This window comes from Paramormyrops kingsleyae, chromosome 15 (genome assembly GCF_048594095.1).
Source record: "Paramormyrops kingsleyae isolate MSU_618 chromosome 15, PKINGS_0.4, whole genome shotgun sequence".
NCBI lineage: Eukaryota > Metazoa > Chordata > Actinopteri > Osteoglossiformes > Mormyridae > Paramormyrops > Paramormyrops kingsleyae.
The window spans coordinates 26,085,995-26,106,476 of NC_132811.1; the positions used below are offsets into that span (position 1 = coordinate 26,085,995).

General features: G+C 39.2%; 2 protein-coding genes across 3 annotated transcripts in view; one reads left to right on the plus strand and one right to left on the minus strand.

The window, feature by feature from the left end:
- The window catches only part of xxylt1 (xyloside xylosyltransferase 1), a 61,954-nt gene that overhangs the window by 28,636 nt on the left and 12,836 nt on the right, over positions 1-20,482 (plus strand). The window lies entirely within an intron of this gene.
- LOC140578523 (uncharacterized) lies at positions 1,348-5,140 on the minus strand. Its single transcript, XM_072699940.1, has 4 exons — positions 4,966-5,140; positions 4,716-4,871; positions 3,221-3,310; positions 1,348-2,435 (listed from the first exon to the last, which is right to left on the minus strand). Exons 1-4 carry the CDS (start codon positions 5,065-5,067, stop codon positions 2,118-2,120), a joined length of 666 nt encoding a protein of 221 aa, XP_072556041.1. The 5' UTR covers positions 5,068-5,140; the 3' UTR covers positions 1,348-2,117.

Consider the following 20,482-nt stretch of genomic DNA (forward strand, 5'->3'; position numbering starts at 1 on the left):
GAAATCAATGGAAAAGCAAAAGTATTGTACCAAAAGTACTGTACTTGGTGCGGTGGAAAAGCGCCGTAAAAGTTACATGAATGCATCACAGGAAATTGCTCTCTGAGCAATTTTGTGTCCTGAAGGTCATGTCATTTTGGCACCAAGTAGAGGCAACCCAGTGTCCCATCACACTTCTACTTTGCTCCCCTCTGCACGGCCTGCCTGGAAGATTGAAATGCTACATTTGGGAAGCAGCGTCAGTCTGGGATATAGAGAGCTGACTTTAAAACAAAAGCCCCATTCAGACATGCATAGCGACTGTATGTATAAATGCAGATGCCCGAATCAGTTGTACGGAACATTAAACGGACTTTACCCTGCTAGTTCCCTAGTACCCCCATCCGTAAAAAGGAGTACGGAGAATTCCAGACAATTCACTGCGAGAAACTGGCCATGTTGATGACATTTCTATTATGCGACTGGTGCAAAAATGGAAGAATACACACATCCGACAGTGAAGAAGAAGGGTCATTTACATGAAGAAGACCTCAATGAACCTAGCTAACTGGAGGGATGATGAGATTTGTGAACTTCTGTCTGTAGTGCTGTGAACAAAACGCTGTGATTTCAGCAGCATACTTTTTGCGTCATGTCCTGCCTCCCGCATGTGCTAACCAAGCACCACCACTAGTCTAAACCAACTGGAGTATGTCTAGTAGGTGTGAACGTGTGTGACACGACTATCTCCGGTTGTGTGCCACATGTGTGAAAGGGCAACTCTGGAATATGTCCAAACCTGATTCTCTGAACAATGTTCAGAGATCATGTGTGACAACGGCTACAGTGGGCAGCAGAAGTGTGGTCAGAGGTCAAACCAATCATGGGTACATGAGCTCTTTTAGATTATTCTGGAATTTAACCTGATGTTCAAGCCTGTCTTTCTATCAATCTATCCATTCCTACACTGAAAAAAAATTGGAGTGACATTTACTTAAAAAAAGCTAGGCAACTTTTTCCACACAGAAAGTGCTTGTAATCTTTACTCGGGCTATTTCTAAGTAATATTTACTTACTAGAACCACTTATTTTTTATGTAAAATACACAAGTAAATTGCACTGGCAATACTCATCTATAGATTGTAACTTTCACTCAGATTACCATTGCATCCAATTTACAAGTGAACATTGCTGATATTTCTTTGTGTTTTTTACTCATCTTTTCTTTGTTATATTCTATGTAATTATTAAGTAATATTTATTATGAGTGTACTAGTTAATATTAATTGAATTAAGTAAATATTTTTATTATTCTATTAAATAATAATTCAATATTTTCCAAAACAAATATTTGCAGCTTAAGGGACACTTTTATTTCACAGTTGAAATGGCATAGATATATTTAAAATATCTACATAACATTATAACCACAAAAACATGGCCATAGAACTTCTTGCTCGCAAATTTCAAAACAGAGCATACATACATATACATAGTGTCCATACATCAAGGGAGTTCAGAGACCATTATAAAGCTCAAAAGTAAAGCAGTATAGAATTTGAAAAATTAAATGTGGAATAACAAAGCACCAACTGACTTTAGGACTGATATTCCAGCATACAAAGGAATACAGTGTTAAGAGTTGACTTTTCCCTTCCAATTCTGTAATTCCATCAATTGGGCTCTATTACAAACAAGTTGCAACCAATCAGATAGCTGGCCTTAGCATGGGAAAAAAAAATGCTATTCAAAAACTCAGTGTGCACTGTCCCCTTTCTTCTAATCAACTTTCAGAACAGTAAAGAATACATACATCAACTCTGTCCATTAACAGTTGCAATCACTACCTTTGCAGACATTCTCAGAACGTTCAGGACAGAAAGAACTTATATAAAACTGAGCAACACTTGAAATCACTGTCAGAAAACAGACACAAAATGCAAACAAATTGTTTGTGCTGGACAAAAGCACAAATAACACTGGCAAGTTTCTTGTGGAGAGACTGGACATTTGCTGACATTCTCAGGTGATCAGAACAAACAGAGCTTATATAAAACTGACTAACACTTGAAATCACTGACAAAATCTAAAGAGATTGTTTTTTGTGCTGGACAAAAGCACAAATAACACTGGCACACTCACACTAAAAGTTTCTTGTGGAGAGACTGGACCTTTGGTGACATTTTAAGGATGTCAAGCTCAAGAAACAGCTTCTGAAATATTTCAAACGTATATTTCAGTTTCAGTGGGTAACTTAAGTTGACGGCATAGATGACACCCATGAGCAGGAGGCAAGCGTTTGTCACACTTCCGCAGTCCTCCAGAATTTCTGTCCCCTCAATGATGACTGACACGTTCACGGGATCTTGGTTTTCCTGTGCCACATTGGGATGGATGACAATGATCTTCATCATGTGATTACTGCAGTGCTCTTTCAATGCTTCTTGGCTGACGTCCTGTGAAAACAAACAAACCACAATTAGAAATAACTAGAATAGATTCCAAGTAAAAGAAAAGGTTAAGAGGAAAAAAAATGTGAAAATAAAAACAAAGAGGTATACTCAATTTAGTATACTCAAATCAAACAATATTCATATGGCACTTTTCATACGTAAAGTTACAGAACGTGCTTCACAGAGGCTGACCCTGAGACAAAGAAAGTCACTTTTGGGGGCCATCCAGACTGAGAGGGGTCAACGCCCACGACCACAGGGAGTGCCGACACAGTGACCACCCTGGCCTGGGCAGACAAGAGGTTCCACACAGAGGTGCAGAGCCCTCCAGCCACCCAGGCTGGAGCTGTCCATGGGACGGCACCCGTGTTGGTAGACCAGAACTACTCCCAGTGTGGAAGGTCCCCATGGGGGAAACACTGGAGCTGAAAACTGCGGGATTAAATCATTAAAATAGGTTATAAAGGTATAATCAAATTAAATACTCTTTTGCTCATAAAATAAAGTTAATAAGTGATCGTTAAATAGTCAGAAAAAAAGAGACAAAAGGCAAGTTAAAGTTTAAGGCAGATAAGATAAAGATTAAATATGATTTAAAAAATAAAGGGTAAGAGCATAAAGATTTAAGAAATCAGTTAAAAGCCTGATTAAAAATATTAATCTTGAGTCTCTTTTTAAAAACATCACAAGTGTAGAGAATCTTTGACCTTCAATATAATATCACAAGTGAAGACCAGATTATAAGGCTAGACAATCATTTTAATATAGTCATGATGATCATCAGATACCTGATAGTCTTTCATCAGCTCCTCTCCACTCTCTCCAAGATACTCAACTAAGCAACGGATGATAATGTCCCTTCTGCCATCGACATGATGCTATTAAACACAAAAAGAAAATTTATTGCAGAAAATACATAACATAACATATGTAACATACATACATAACAGCACATACAGATGTAAACAGGAAGTTAACCATGGAGAATGTAAGCCTGCAACTGCATTCTAACGTTGTGAAGTGTATAACTTAGCATAAATATCTCAACGATGTGTGTTGAGACGAGTCAATGTCTAGTGCATGTCATAATCTGTGGGTCTAGAAACTGTCTCTGCCCAGTGAGGGAATTTTTCTGCTTCATCACTGGACATGCAAATGAATTTTTCGCAACATAACAGTACCTCCTATCACAAAATGAACCAGGCAAGGACAGGAATTCACACACACAAGAGTAATATTTTGGGAAATGATTGTATTGGAGTCTATGGGCAGTAGGAAGGGATCTCGCTGCACTCAGAGGGTCACTTTGAAAATTCTGTAAATCTCTCTGCTTTTGAGCACATATTAAGGGAGAGATGACAGGTTTGTATACACTTGTGGAGAAAATCATGTGCATAAATTAATTGTGGCCACAGTGACAGGATCAGGAGAACAGTTTCAGCCAACACAGACACTGATCAGATTAAAGGACAAGTTCGGTATTTTACACTTAAAGCCCTGTTTTCAGATTGTTTATGATGAAATAGAACGATTTTGATTAAAATTTGGACACATGCTGCTGGCCCAAGCTTTTTCGGTTTCTGTGGTAGTACACCCCCACCTCCACAATGGCTGCATAGGTGCACTGGAACAATCCTTCCTAAAATGCATTAAACTTTCGTTTACAAAGACGTGAAACTCACCGAGTGGTCAGGAGTGTTCACTGATATGTTCACACAAAAATCGCTGCAAAAGATACTTTCCAACAGGTTTTATCGTAGTTTTTGTCCAACTCCATTGACTTGTATTAGATGTGCTGTGATGTACGGTATTAGTCCGCCGCTATTCTATTCTATTATTCAAGCTCTCAGTGGAAGAATGTACGGGTGTGAGGCGTTGGGAAAAATAGGTCCACAGTTTTACAACGAATGGTAAAACACCTGTTGGAAAGCATCTTTTGCAGCGATTTTTGTGTGAACATAAAAGTGAACACCCCTGACCACTCGGTGAGTTTCACGTCTTTGTAAACGAAAGTTTAATCCGTTTTAGGAAGGATTGTTCCAGTGCACCTATGCAGCCATTGTGGAGGTGGGGGTGTACTACCATAGAAACCGAAAAAGCTCGGGCCAGCAGCATGTGTCCAAATTTCAATCAAAATCGTTCTATTTCATCATAAACAATCTGAAAACAGGGCTTTAAGTGTAAAATAACGAACTTGTCCTTTAAATAAGAGTGATACATCCTCAGTGTGTATGACCTCATCTCATCATTAGATTATGTAATTAAAATAATTTGAAATTTTACCTCATTCAGTGAGTCCAACAGTGGTTTTATTTTGGTCCCTGCAGTCCCGCCCTTCCTCCGAAATATCTCCAGGAGTTTGGTGGTGTACCCGTCCAATCTGGACAAAAACATTCGCTCCAGATGAATTGTGGTTATTCGCTTAAACTCCTCTTTGATCTGAAATGAGAGATAAAAACAAAAAATCATGTCAAAGATGACTCATGAGATCTCACATACACTTAGTTGCTGCACGAACAAGAACTGGATTTACCTGATTTTCACAGAACAGAGAAGGCCATCTCTCTAAGAGGTCTTGGATTGCGAGGCAATCCTTGACAACCTCTGTTCTTCTCATAGCGAAAGACTTCTCCATTTTCTCATTAATTGCCCTCTCATTGTTCTTCTTCTTTATTTCCTTCAGCAAATCTAGTCTCTCCTTCTCTAAGGTTTCCTCAGTCTCACCAAATGGCAGTGGTGGCAGATAGTTGACTTCCGCTTTTTTTGCCCTTTTAAAGCCTTTAAGTGAACCCTCTTCACTGGAGCATTGTCTCTTCAGTGTGTTCACCTCGAGCTCTGGAATGGCTAATTGGCGACCTCTTAACTTTGCCCTGTAGTTGCCCATTTTATACTTTATCCTCTGTTGCCAACCATATAGGCCATTAAAAGACCCTGGCTCTTTGAGGCATGGGTATGTTTCTACCAAGGCTTCAGCAACAGCTAAAATCTGGACACCAGTTGGATATGCTGTGAAGCCAAATATAGTCTCTGCAAGCTTCTCAAGAATGCTACTAGTTACGCTTGGGTTGTTCAAAAGTGTGCCATCATTTTCATAAGCTTGCTTTCCTGCTTCCAGTGCAAGGTCTATATCATAAGAAAAGTCTGGTATTTCAAACTTAAATGGCCATGGCTTAGACCTGTAGGATGGTCCACTCTCATCTGGGGAGGACAACAGGATTGTGTCGCATCCAGATGTGGAGGAGCTTGCTTCTGTAGATAGTGGAACTGGAGATTCGACTTCTGACATGTCCACAGTAGTGAGACTCAAGATCACTGGTTCAGTTTTTACTACTTTGAGGTTAGCTTTATCTTGTACTTCCTCAATCGAGGTCAAAGTGAAGAACTGACCGTCGAAATCCATGTCCTGGTACATAACAGTGAATGGTCCTGTAATATCAAATGTCTCTCGAAGAACATCATTGAGGTCCTGAAGTGTGCTTGGGATGCCTGCAGGTAAAAGTAGTTTGCGGACATCATCCTCCCCAAAAATTATCCGCAGTTTCGCTGAGGGTGCCATATCAACAGGAAGAAGCTGCAACAACAGTGAAGAGAAATACACAGACATTTATTCACAAGCTTCTCTCCTCACACTTAAAAGGATAGGCAAATGTGGTGCTTCAAAGTTGTCAGGCGTCTTCCTGCAAGGGTGTATGAAGCCAAAGGATAAAAATCTTTAAGCTCTCTTTGCTCAAGTAACTGCACACTCCCTGTGTTCTCCAGCTCATAACTCCTCAGGTGTTCATTGTACCATGTATTTTGTTGTCTCACGAAAAAAGTCAGTTTGTTACAAATCACCATTATCTGTAACACTTCAGAAAAGTCAGGCAGTCCTGCAGTGGAACCACAACACAACAACATTCCCACTGCATAGTTGGTGCCTAAACTGCACACATTATTGGCAACATGCACAGCCGTAACAGCAGGGAATCTGCATTTCACCAGGTCTTTTAGATCATCCTTAAGCACATCTAAAGAGACCTCTGTTGTTTTTGTGACTGCAAGTGATGGTTTGACAGAATGTGATTGATGGTATGCAACCATGAGCTGGTGCTTATTTGCAAGGGACAGCAAAATATTCCTGAAACAACCAATGTGTCTGACCACCTTCTTGAAAAAGCTGTGTTTGGCCTCGAATCTCATTGTCCAGAGGGCAGCTAGGGGGCCAAATTCCCGAATGAGCTGAGGATAGTGCTCAAGGAAATGGTGCTTGGGAATGAGCTTATGTTGGGGGAAAACATCAAGGAATCTGCTTCGGTGTTCTGAAATGATGCTGTCAAGATAGCAAATGCTTTCTTCGGTATGGGCTCGAGACATGACAAGGTCCACAATGTCTTTCAGTGTCATCAGCACCTGCCATACAGGCTCTTGTTCGGGTACTTTTAAACCTATAATCAGAGGCAAAAGACGTAATAAGCACCAATTTTCATGTGCGTTGCCCCCTACTAATTTTCGAGTCGAAAAGTTAGCATGAATGAGATGAGGGCGATTTGTTTTATCACTCCACTTGTATGGGAAATTGCAAATGGCATCATTCAGTTCCATGAGAGAAAAATATTTTTTCTTGATCAAGTTATCAAATGCCAAAGCCAGTTCCACTGGAACAATGCCCTCCAGCAGATCATGTAAAACATCTGGAGGGTAACCAGATGTAACATGAAAATGCTATAGTTTTTCTGACAATGAACACTGTTTTTTTACACCATAACAATGAGGGTTATCTGGACTAGACACAGCTGTCTGTACATGCAGTGTACAGTATGTTGATCTTTGGTTCCTTGATGAAAAGACCCAGATCTCACTTCATTGGACTGAAACTTGGATCGCTCCCCAACACAAAACCGGCAGACGTATGACCCTGCAAAGCTTTCGACAAATCCTGCCACAGAGTGCGCCCCCAAATTATCTGCCACCACACTGACCACAGTCCCTTTAATGGCTTTCCCTAATGCTGGAACAAAAAGACCATCTTTCTCCAAGCTTTGGATATCTGTTAACAGTGGCTCTAAAACCCGCTGGAATCCAAACTGCTTGGTGTCTTCAGCCTTACACAGAATTGCAAGGTAGATTGATGTCAATGTGGAACGTAACTGCACCGGAATGTTTCCCAACACTCAATAGACAGCTGTGACTTTGTGCTTTTTTCGAGATGTCCCAAGAGGATTACATACCTCAAAGTCATCAATGTACAGGATGAGACTCACTCTGTTCTCCTCTACAGAGAAAAACTCGTTGTTTTGATAGTGAGATCCATCACGAAATGTCTGGTACTTAAAGTCATTTTCAGTTTTTTTTTCACCTTCAAATGTGTTTTCTTGAAAAGACTTACTTAGGACCTGCACCAAGGAGGGCAATATTGGGACATACTGGAAGGTTTTGCCCTTTTTTTTATCAAGTATGTGTTCTTCTGGTTCAACAACTGAAAAATGCTTCTTCATAAATTCTCTTCTCTTGTATGAAGTTGTGAAAGGGCCACCTGTCCCCAAGGCAGTACTTATAGGGTGTGTCTCACAAATATTTTTCACTAAATCTGAGATAATGGCTGGATCCAGATCACAATTATGGCTTTTCAAGGTGGACACCACCACATCTCTTAAAAGTGGACCAGATGCAGAGGTGGATATAAACTGAAGCTCATCTACTATTTCATCAATGCATTTGTTTGGGACATTGAACATGCTTTCCAACTTTAAAAATAGATGGCCAAATTTCTCTTTTATATCTTGAGACAACTCCTGTGGTACCCCATCCCAAAGCTCTAAGCTCTCTTCCACACAGGTCTCATCCTGAGCAAACATGGGTTCATTAGGTTGGCTTTTTAATACTTCAGTTTTAAAATCCTCAAGGGTGTGTGACTGGTGTTTTCTGTGTCTATGTGTAGCAAAGGTGGAATAAATATTTGTACTGAAGTTGCAGTTTTTGAAGACACATGCAACTGCTTCAAACTTCCTTAAGTGGTTGTTAAGATGCTCAAAATACTGCTTCTCTGAATCAAAAAAACCAGAGCAGCAAAGTAGACAAGTAAATGAAAGAGGTCCACTTTGTGTGACCATCTCCACATGGTGTCGAGACAAATGGGTCTTAAGGGCATTAAATGTTTTAAACGAGCAAGGGCAATCAGTGTGAAGACAAGGGACTGACTGGCTGCGACCACCATTTCCATGCTTTAGTCTGTAGTGTTTTAACAATCCCAACCTCTTCTCTGACTCAAAGCTACATATCTTACACATCCATCTCATGTTGTGGCACCTTAAACAGACAAATTAACCATCTCAAAATTAAACCAAACTGCCACACATAAAGAAATTATGTGACAAGTTAAACCTAATCGTTACTAATTTGATCTTACCTTGTGTCAGTCGTGGAGTTCAAATTAGCAGTCAGAAGGTCCTATGTTCTGTAAAAAATAAAAAAAAGGTTATCTATATGCTTTTCAACTAATTTCTACTAACTCAAGGATGCACACTGATATTTCATTTTTTAAAATTTACATATCATGTCAGCTCGGTGTTGCATTTAAAACAGGTCAATATGAAGACTTGAGTGAAATGGAGTGCATGTACACGGAGGCCACACATTTGTCCGCATCGAGTACGTACATCGTTTTTTTTTTTTTTTTTCCTTTTTTCCTTTTTTTTCCAAAATACACCTCATGGCAGCGGTGCAGCAATTATTTCAAACTGGACCGTGGTCGTTTTATTCACAAATACACATACACAATCATAAATTCCGTGCTGAAGTTCAGGCCCTGCATTTTATATATATACATATTATTATTTTATTTTATTTTATTTTTTTGTTATTTTTTTAAGACGTTAGTTAAGGCAGCAGGCGTGTGTTGTTTAGGCGGCCGTCTAAGATGTAAAGTGCTGTGGGAAATTCTGGACATACCTCCTGCCAGCAAAGTTAGTTAGCAAGTTAGCTAGCTAGCAGGAAAATGCACAAGCGCCGCTGCTTTCAGTGCGGAGAAACTGACTTAAGTAGGTGAGCCAACAGGAACGTACAAAGTGTGTTTCGCTTAAAACTTACCTTCATGGTTCCATATTCACTTCTTCCCGTTTCCGTCAACAAGTCTGCCAACCGTCGAAATGTGGACCATGGTACATGTCTGAGAAAGACCGCTCAAATGTGGGGAGGGGCTTTGACGTCATGCTCCGAATGCAGAGAAGGTTGCCAGATTCACTGATGTCACTCCATTACATTTTACTTGGAAATATCAACTAATTAAGCCAATGAACTGGTTTAGTGAATATTACTTGGATCGAATGATTCAATTTACATACAAAACTGAGGACACATAATTACAAACAATCACCAAGTAATGCACTACACGAAAAACTGCTATTTTAAAGTAATAGCACTGAATTGGTATTTTTTTGTAGAATTTATATAGATAATTGAAATAATAATTACAGGGCCAAAAAAGCATTTTTTTCAGTGTACTCTAATATTCGCATTATCACTAATTTAAGTTTATTTAGTTAATGTAGCCATATACTTCAGACAAAATCAACATAATAAATGTCATTTTAGCAATACATGTCATGTTCATTCTATGAATGGTTCTATTGTACTGGTTTGTTTCAGTGAATCGGTTGAGCCAGTTTTCAAATCATCTGGTGTGACACTTATGCTTTCATACTGTCACGCACATGGAAGAAATCTCATAGCAAATCTATATTATTCCACGATAAATCTAAAATTAGCTACATCAAAAATGTTGGGGTAGTTTGCAAACCCTACAGACTATTTACAGGATAATAAAATTGTTACATACATGTAAATACATGTGCATGTGTGTGCTCACTTGTCATGAATTGAAAATCTCACGCCAGCCAGCTGAACAAAGTTGGCACCCCTCTTTTTGTAGATCTGCGCATTATAGATGTCAAAGTATTACATTTCAAAAAATGCTTAGTTTGACAAATTAACATAAAGAAACACACAATAACCTTTTTTAAAGCTGGCTGTATATTTCAATGTTGTTTTGACAATATGACGTCATGTGACTGCAATGATCACAGTTTTGGCACACTGCCTGTACAGGGCTACGAAGCAAAATTTTCATTTGTTCTGATCCCACCCACTGAGAACAATTGGCTGACCATGGCATTGGTCAGCAGGATTAATTCTGCAGTTATCTGCATGCTTTGCACCACATCACACTTTAAATAATGTAAATTAATATGTGCTTTTTTGTATTTATGTGAATAGTAAATGTGTACTTTTTATCATGAAATGCATGTCTTTTGTTAGTGTATTAGGTAGTGTTGTAAGTTTCATGGAAATTGTTGGCCTCTCTGTCTGTGCTGCTGCTAGTATTAGACCAATAGTGGCTGTAAATAGAGAGCCACTTTCATTTTAGAAGAGCTGTCATCTCTTTTATTAAAATGAGTTGACGTGTTCAATTTAATTTTGTCCAGTCATTTTTTGGATTATACAGCCACCTTTAAGCCTGATTTTGTACAAATTTCTATCAAATCAATACATTTTCAGTGAGTTCAAGCTTCTGCTGTTCATCAAAGTGCCCAGTCTTACCTGTGATTTGATGTGTAAGAAAAAGAAAAGAGAGAAACCAAAGCTGTGTTATAATCCATGAAGTATCAGCGTTGATATTTCAGTTATGTCCAGTAGATATATAGGATATGTTCTCCGATCACCTCTTTTCATCGGTTGCTGCCTGTGAGGAGCTGATTTTCATTTTTACATTTACTGTGGTTTCCATCACTTGAGAAGTACTGTATGCTATTCTGGTGGTTTGGTGGTGATAAATTTCATTTGCTATGTGTGTGTGAGAGAAGGTGCTGTGCTTTTATTTAAAGGGCTTCAGGTCATGAAATCATGACTGACTTAACTGAAGGAAATGGAAGGACAGAAGGTAGTTGTTTCATTTATGCTTTGTACATTATTGTGCTTTAAGATGATGTAGTGCATCAGAGGTAGAAAATGTAAAATATTTAAGATAAGTTCTTACCCAGGAACTGATGCAATGGTTTCTAAGAAGGTTTAGCCAGTCTAAGTACTGGATAAATCTGGCTTTGGTGAGCTCTTTGACCAGCAAGTACAGAAATGTGTTGGTGCCTTCTCTTTAAAATTAGTTAGACAATCAGTTCTTCAAGAAAATTGTTACAATTATCAAATGATTTTGGCATACTCAAATATGGAGCTCCAGCTGAGTTGCTAGTTGGATTTTCTTTATAGGAGAGGTCATTCTGGGCCTGACCTACAGGGGAAATGAAATGGAAATAAATGGAGGGGCCTTGGCTTTGCTTTGCCTCCAGTGTGGGTCCGATCAGTGATGCGCTGCCATATGAGAAACTTGGCCTGAGGGAAGTGAGCCATTTGGGGCAGCTTCTCCGGGCCTCTCTCCCCTTTGAAGTGCTGAAGGTAATTAGAGGCTTGCTCTGAAATAGTTGATCTTGGATGGAATGCTGCTCAGCACAGTCCAGCAATAGCTGCCAACACAAACTATCTACAGCAAACCGGTTCAAAGGCTGAAAGCTGCAGCTATTGCAGCCATGTGTCAGTGGGCCTTGTCCCCTTGCGCGGCCATTCCTCTGATACTGTCTGCCATCTTTGGCCTCAGGAAGTGCTCCTGCGGGACTCTAATAAATGTTTTGTCTTTCAAGTGATCCATTTCAATATTGATTTAAGATTTTCAATTAACCATGCTGAACCATGCTTTATTACCTTCTGCAAAGAGTGTAGCGGGATTCTCAAGAGCTCTAATTCATCTGTACATCATGTGGTGGTGATATATTCAGAGTCACTGTGAATTAATTAGACTCATCATGCATGGAGCATTTTTCATTAAGGAACAGCAGGATGAGCAGAAAATATCTTCCCCAGCTGAAATGAACTACAAAGGACTTCATCCAAGTAGGCTTGTTTGAAGGGCCATACAACACAGTGCTACTTGCATTGTACGCACTGCAGAATAAATGAATGTAAACTCCAGATCTCACTTCAGTGACTGAGTCAATCTGGCCTCTGTTGTAAGCTGGCATAGGAATGGGTGCAGTGACTGTTAGAATTAATTTTCAATTTACAGCTTACAAACAGCTTACAAATCTTGACAACATTTGATTATCTCTGTGTGAAGCACTAATGGTTTTGTAATTATTGTTAGAAGAACCTTTAACTGCATTTTGTATTGTATTTATTTAACAGGCTTGTGGTGTGTTAATACAGTTCCTCTTTATTTGAGGGGATACCTATTAAAATCAGGTCATGGTTTCCAGTGAATATTTAAGGGGTCATAGGATATACACTGGAATAGCACTATATACCTTGTGTATATAAAAATTATATTTTACTTAACATATTTATGAGGTAGCCTTCATTCACATCTCGCATTGATGAGTATTGGCGGTTCATGGTGCTTCCCTCCTCAGACCACTCTCAGCAGGTACTCACCACGGCTGACCGCGAGCACTTTAGTAAATAAGTTGATAACTCAAAAACCATTTGACGGGTCTTTTTCAAACTTTGCATGGGCATTTTATAGTAGGCCTGTTATGATAATAACTTATCCCATGATATATGGACATAACTCGATAATTTTTTCTGATCTCAATATGAACATATTGTGTGTACATAAGAGTGAATGCCCCCAACATTTCATCCAGTTGTGCTGCTTCTGCTCTGCTCTGCTCGCAAGGTATAGCTCAGGGCTGATTCACACTTTACGTGAAAGCGTGCACGCTATGGTGAACGCGACGCATTGCTGCACCATCCGCGGTCCTGAATATTCATGTTTTTAGCGCCAATGCACCAGGCAAAGCTGCTTTTAAATGTCACGTTCATGAAATGTGGTATGAATGTTATGATTTTAATAAAACTAACTGTGTGCTATGTGCTTACAGTATATAAGGCAGGGTTATAATCAGCAAAAACATTCCCAAAAAGTGAAATACAATACGAAAATAAAATTTAAACTAAATGACAACTATAAACATTGTTTCTGAAACCATCTGAGATAAGGTAAAAACAAATATAAACTATTTCCTGTTACTGCTTTTAAATGCTGTTTATCTAAAGTAATAATTTGTTTATTTTGGGGCTTCTTGTGCAATGACCTTGAACCATAGGAATAGCCAACAATACCACATCGTGACTTTTTTAGCACTAGTTATTGTGACAGGCCTATTGTTTGGGTGAGAAAATTTTGAGACATATCACTACAAAATTGAAAGCATGCTGCTTAGGGGCAGAAAAGCGAAGGGTGAAAGCAGATGACATCTGACCTTGTGAATGTGATAAGTCAAAAAGTATTTGATGAATCATATTACTGCTTGATATAAAAAGAACGTTATATGGATAAAGATCTACACCTGATTTCTTTTTCATTCAAATTGCCCCATAAATAAAGCAGCAGTGCTGTGTGGAAGCAAAGGAAGGAAATTGCAACTGTAGAAGACACTTGAACTTGTGAATGCAGTAACTCTAAAATTATTGTACGGAACAAACTTTGCAGATATATTTTATGGTTGACAAACTGGAAGTTATAAAATTTTGGGACAGATCACCCCAAAACTGAAACAGCACTGCATAGCGATTGCAAAAATAGGTGTAGCTTCAGACATTTGATCTCGTTACTGCGATAACTAAAAAATTATTTGACAGATATTTTTTAACCTTTGCAGGCATGTTGTAAGGTCGAAAAGGCCGATTTGTGTGTATGGTGTCATCGTGGTCGTCAGGGGCTCCAGCACCTCAGAGTTTACAAAATAAGCACTGGATGGCAGCAGAGGGAAGAAAGCATTTTTTTTTCCAAATTTCCCAGGAACAAGTCAGTGATTCTCAAACGGTGTGGTGTGCGATGATTTTCTGAATATTCTAAAATAAAGTTTATAATCACCACCCCACCCAGTGTTGCCAGGTCCAGCAAAAATCTCCAGCCGAACATATGCTTAAAATCTGCCCAACGGAAGCTGAAACTAGCCCAATATTTGAAATCCCAGTATACTGTATCTCAAAGAAATAAACCAGTATTTTGCCTGCTGATCACATTCAAATGCTCAACATTTTAAAACCACAGTTAAATACAATGACGTCACGCAGACGGACACACTCTCGTTGATAACTTGTTAGCTGGCTGGAGTGAGATTTTCAACTGGAGCAAGTCTGCACACACATTTACATGTATGTAACAGTTTTATTACCTTGTAAATAGTCTGTATGGTTTGCAAACTGCCCCAACGCCTTTGATGTAGTAATTTTAGGTTTATAATGGAATAATATGATTGATTTACAGTTCACTGCCGCAGAACATTATGAAAGCAGCCCAAAAACCTGCAACCTGCGATCTCCTAATATACCCATAACTATATTTTCGAAATAGCCTAATTGGGCGGGAAAATTGCGTACCTGGCAACTATGACCCCACCCCTCATTTGTTAAATTTTATCGAATGCAGTTTGTTAGCCAGTTGGTGAAATTCTTCGTGGCATGCTTGGCGAAATTTATTACGGGGAGGTTAAGTGAAGTTAAGAAGCAGTATCCATTTTATTGCAGTCTACCTCTATTGAATCACTTCTTTAATACAAACATCTCACCACACAATATGAATCTCCCAATCGATGCCATCTATTTTTAATCCTTTCCGCAAGGCCACCAAAATTAACAGAAATGTGTTTCTGTTGATTGATTGTTACCTATAGAAATATCAATGTCCAGTCACAGAGGTCCTTATTTAAGTAATTTAGGTTTGCTCTCAAGCGTTTAAAACATAGTTCTTCAGTTGCTGTTGTTGATGCCAGTGTACAGGAGTGCTAATTGAGGACACAGAAAGCCTCAGGTGATGGGGGTACTGAGCTGCAGCAGAGGGCAGCTCAGGTGACCTGCTGCCTGGCCTGGTGGAGCAGGTGGCATGGATGCTACGGTGGTGCCAAGACCCACCGAGTGAACAGAATCGGCCAGTATACACATTACGCTGAGGTTAGCAGTCTTGTCCACATTACCACTCTGCAGTCTTGGATGGGCTTCAGATGAGGACCATGCATTGGACTTGTTTAAAAATAGCCACTCTTGTCTACATGGAGTTCTAGCTGTCAAAACATTACTGAAACTGTTGGTCTGGTGGTGAAAACATGTGCTCACACATTCTGGCAAGAACATATATTCTCAGAATCTACCATGATGGTATGTAATAGATTTTAGGGTGAGACTCTTTGCATCATGGGTGTCTGTTGAGAACCATTTGGACAGCCCTGTAAGGATATCCAAAATTACCTGCATAGCCATCTGCCACAGTAACTCTGCATCATATATGTATTTATTGTATATGCTTGGAATTTGTTAATCCTTACCAATAATGTTTGACCCTTATTATTTCTGAGTTACCTGGAACACCAGTAACTTACACTTTATGCAATTACTATAATAAAGCAATTGATCTGAGATGGCAAAACCTATTATGTCCCTTGTACTGGAACTGTCACCTATTGGTTTGAAGCACCCGTAGCTTCCAAAGTGGGTTTAAAATATATCATAGACATTAACATGTTTAGACTGGAGAAAGTTCCTTTTCAGCTCGTCCTCTAATCCATTTTGATACAGTCCTCGTGCTGAAGTCCATGTACTGTTGAAACCTTTCTATAAAGATAGGAAAACATCCAGAAGAATCACTTGTATGTTATATATTTTTTCAGTCTAGTGTGGACCAGGTATCTTGTATACCCACAGAACGTGCCCAACTGTCAGCACCATGGGTAAGAGCTGAATGAACGAAGCCTTGGGCTGGAGCGGGGGTACTTAAACTGGCCATATACTTCAGATGAAATTGACATAGTCAATGTCATTTTAGGCAACTGTTGGCTTCCTTTTCTATGTCACTGCTAGTATTAAACATATAGTGGTTGTTAATCAGGAGAGTAACTTCAATTTTAAAAAGTATTTCATTTATTAAAAAATCATTCTGCACAAATACGTTTATTTGCGCTCTGTATGTGGGTCTACTGTATCAAAAACATTCTGTGCCCTCTAGGGTTGTGGTGTAACATAGAGCAAACATGATGGCAGCGTCATTTTAATTATGCGACAGATTGTTCTCGCCAATGTGTTCAATTTCTTTTTGGACATTGTTCGTATACAGACATCCGTTATAGCCACTCATTATGACAATTTGCCTCCATAAGCTAACTGTGTTTGGTGGCTCTCAAGGGTGTACTGCCAAAGCAAAGGCACAGTTGACAGTCACTTAGGAACAATACAGCTTTTTAGTTTAGGGTGTTGGATTTGCTGCTGTTATTAACACTAATGGCACATTAGTTCAAACAATGGAGCTGCATAAGCCAGAATATGTCTTGCTTTGAGGTTAAAGGAGTTTTATGTTCATTGATATGGAGTTGGCCCACCCTTTGCAGCTATAATAGCTTCAACTCTTCTGGGAAGGCTGTCCACAAGGTTTACGGGTGTGTTTATGGGAATTTTTGACCATTCTTCCAGGAGAGCATTTGTGAGGTCAGGCACTGATGTTGGATGAGAAGGCCTGGCTCGCAGTCTAATTCATCCCAAAGGTATTTCTATCGGATTGAGGTCAGGGCTCTGTGCAGGCCAGTCAAGTTCCTCCACACCAGACTCCCTCATCCATGTCCTTATGGACCTTGTTTTGAGCACCGGTGTGGAGTTATGTTGGAACAGGAAGGGGCCATCCCACCCCCAAACTGTTCCCAGAAAGTTGAGAGCATGAAATTGTCCAAAATGGCTTTGAAAGCTGCAGCATTAAGAGTTCCTTTCACTAGAATTATGGGGCCAAGCCCAACCCCTGAAAAACAACCACATACCACAATCCCCCCTCCACCAAACTTTACACTTGGCACAATGCAGTCAGGCAAGTACCGTTTTCCTGGCAACCACCAAACCCAGACTCGTCCATTGGATTGCCAGACAGAGAAGCATGATTCGTCACTTCAGAGAACATGTCTCCACTGCTCTAGAGTCCAGTGGCGGTATGCTTTACACCACTGCATCTGATGCTTTGCATTGCACTTGGTGATGTAAGGCTTGGATGCAGCTGCTCGGCCATGGAGACCCATTCCATGAAGTTCTCTACTTACTGTTCTTGAGCTAATCTGAAGGCTACATGAAGTTTGGAGGTCTGCAGCTATTAACTCAGTTGGCGACTTTTGCACAATGTGCGCCTCAGGATGCGTTGTCCCTGCTCTGTGATTTTACAAATGTTCTCCCGCTAACTTCCACCTATGGCCAAGAGTTCTAGTATTTAAACTTATATTGAAGTAGCCATTTGACTTAGCAGCATCCAGACCTGTTAGAATCTTATATACCTGGGTCATGTCCCCCCTTAATCTCCTTTGCACGAGGATGAACAGATTCTTCTCAGCTAACCTCTCCTCATAAGACAACACAGATAAACCTGTTACATAGACTATATGAAGATAAGTACTCAGATTTCAACTGAAGCTTTAAAGAAAACGCTTTATTTTTATAATTAGGCTGTAGACTTCTCGCGGTGTTATCGGTATAATGCAAATCTATATCATGGCGCACAATCACACTGGTAATGACTATGACAACATTGTACCGCCCACCCCTAGTGCAGACTTGCTGAGTATAGAAGATGCAGCCATGCAGAAAGTGAGAAGCACAGCTGCTGAGCTCCATGGCGTATTTGCTGCATCATTCTCTTCTGGGTTTTCTCACAGCACTTATGATAAATGTTTTGCTGCAGTGTGTCTATATGTAATAAGCATGGAAGAAAACCATAAACATGATTTATAAGATAGTTATAAAGTAGCCTGTATTTCTCATACATATAAATCAATCAAGCTTATTTATTTAGGAAATAAGCAACATAGTATTTATTGTTCTATGAGAAGTCCATAAACTATTTTATGACATGTTACCTTTTAGAATAAAAAGTATATATAAATATAGGGAAAATACATATTTTTACATGTGAAAATTATGGTTTAATTTGTTCTTTGGTTAAATAGGTAATGTTTACTCTGTATCTCATCTACCATGTTAATTTTCTTGGTAGTTCATTTAATTTGAACTACTTTGCATTGCAGAGCTGACAAAGTAATGTATTGCTCAGATACTTCAAGTTTATAACAGTAAGATGTACAGCCAAAGTTTTAATTTAGGCTCCGGAGCTGGTTATACTTGCATCGAAATAAATTAATTATTTAAAAAAAATCAAAGAATGTAGAAGACATACAAAACAATTCCACTTTCATGACTCAGATTGGCTATCTGTAGTTTCATAATCTTCCTGTTACATCATCCTTCAGTCCAGTTTTATTTACACCAGAGTTTCAGAACAGTCATTGCTTAAGTTTCCGATTTTATGGAATCAATGAAGGATGAATGAAACATTTATACAGCTGCAATTAACCACACATTAAAATGCGTAGAGATTTTAGTAAATCAAGAAGTACATATAAATTCATCTAGTATAATCATTTTAATCCTTGCTGCTTAAATCACTCCTAGATGGGTTTGTCAGAAATTTATGTTGCACTCCATTTTTGTTTCATAAATGCCCCAATATTTATTATAACAAAATCACATTGCAATACTGTGCTGTTATAGTATGTTATACAAAATACTTTATTTCTTGTTATGCTACCCTGATCTTGTTGTATCTGTTCTTCTGACCAGGGGGGTATTCCAGAAAGCTTGGTTAACTTACCATTTGGTAAATCTTAACCTCTGGGTTGATATACCCCAAACCCGCATACCATGAGTATGTCGGTTCCAAAACACCTGAGAAGAGTAAGTTCAATCAACCTCCTATTGCTTACCCAGAGTTAATGCGCGTGCACCGTGCATACATAAAGACGTTTTCAATTGATCGCCGATTTCACGAGTCAGAATGGAAAATCAAAGTGAAAAAAAGAGAGCGGCATACTTCACAGAGGCGGAGTTGGAAGTTTTAATGCACGCATATGAAGAATTCAAACCAATAATAATGAAAAAAAGCAATACGGCTGCATCGGCTAAAGAAAGAGAGTTGGTTTGGCAAAAAATAACGGACAGAGTAAATGCGTGTGTATTAAATTGCAAATTTGACATCGCTTTAATAGGAATGTAGGTGTCATCAATGCACCCAATTATGAATGAATGAATGCCTTTTATTGTCACTTTACATGTATTACATGTATTCCAAATTACATTTGGAAACCCTGAAATAGAAAGTCATATATGGAAGTATCAAGTGTGTGTGTGTGCAGGATGAATACATGTATAGATATAAATAGTATGACTACATATTAAATATGAATCATAGATTTTACTACAAAGGACAAACCTACCACTCTGTGGAATTCCTCTTTAATAACACACAGAGCTTTATGGACAGGGAACTGTACAAACGTGTATAAGAAGCGTTAAGTACCAGACATACTGTGCGAACGGCTCTACACACAGTTGCCTTTCCCACATGCTCTGCGTCGCCCATATTGTACAAAAAATGCCCTGACGCAAAAAACCGAAGTGCTATGCACAGAATGTTTTCTGTGCTAAGCGCAGACCCGCGGTTTGGGTTTGTGACATTTGCAATATGCGGTTTCAAGAGATGTTAAGTAAATTAACGATTCTTTTGAAAACTGATAACGCTTTTTCAAATAATCATTAGGAAATGAAAAGATATCAATACGCGGTCTTATAACTCTCTCCCGGCGAAAAAAACCTTGTATAATTTATGCCTCCACGTCCTCAGGATCGTCATCAAAAGGGCACGCCATGCTCAGTAACCTTCTGCAACAAACTTACCCTGGAACATAACCTGCTCAGTAGCAGGTTATCTTCAGAGAGTAAGCTGCTATGGTTACGTACATACCCAGAAAGTTAACCTCCGTTTTTGGAACCGAAAGTTGAGGTTATCCACTAACTTACCCTTAAACTTACCCGGGTATGTCACATAACCTGCTTTCTGGAATACCCCCCAGGGGGGTATTCCAGAAAGCTTGGTTAACTTACCATTTGGTAAATCTTAACCTCTGGGTTGATATACCCCAAACCCGCATACCATGAGTATGTCGGTTCCA

Bases quoted from the DNA above. Each gene is read 5' to 3' on its own strand.
- LOC140578523 (XM_072699940.1), bottom strand. From the start codon at position 5,067: ATGGAGAAGTCTTTCGCTATGAGAAGAACAGAGGTTGTCAAGGATTGC. The intron at 4,872-4,965 runs GTAAATCCAGTT...CTCTCATTTCAG, and splicing joins CTCTGTTCTGTGAAAATCAG to ATCAAAGAGGAGTTTAAGCG. The intron at 2,436-3,220 runs GTATCTGATGAT...TTGTTTTCACAG, and splicing joins AGCTGATGAAAGACTATCAG to GACGTCAGCCAAGAAGCATT.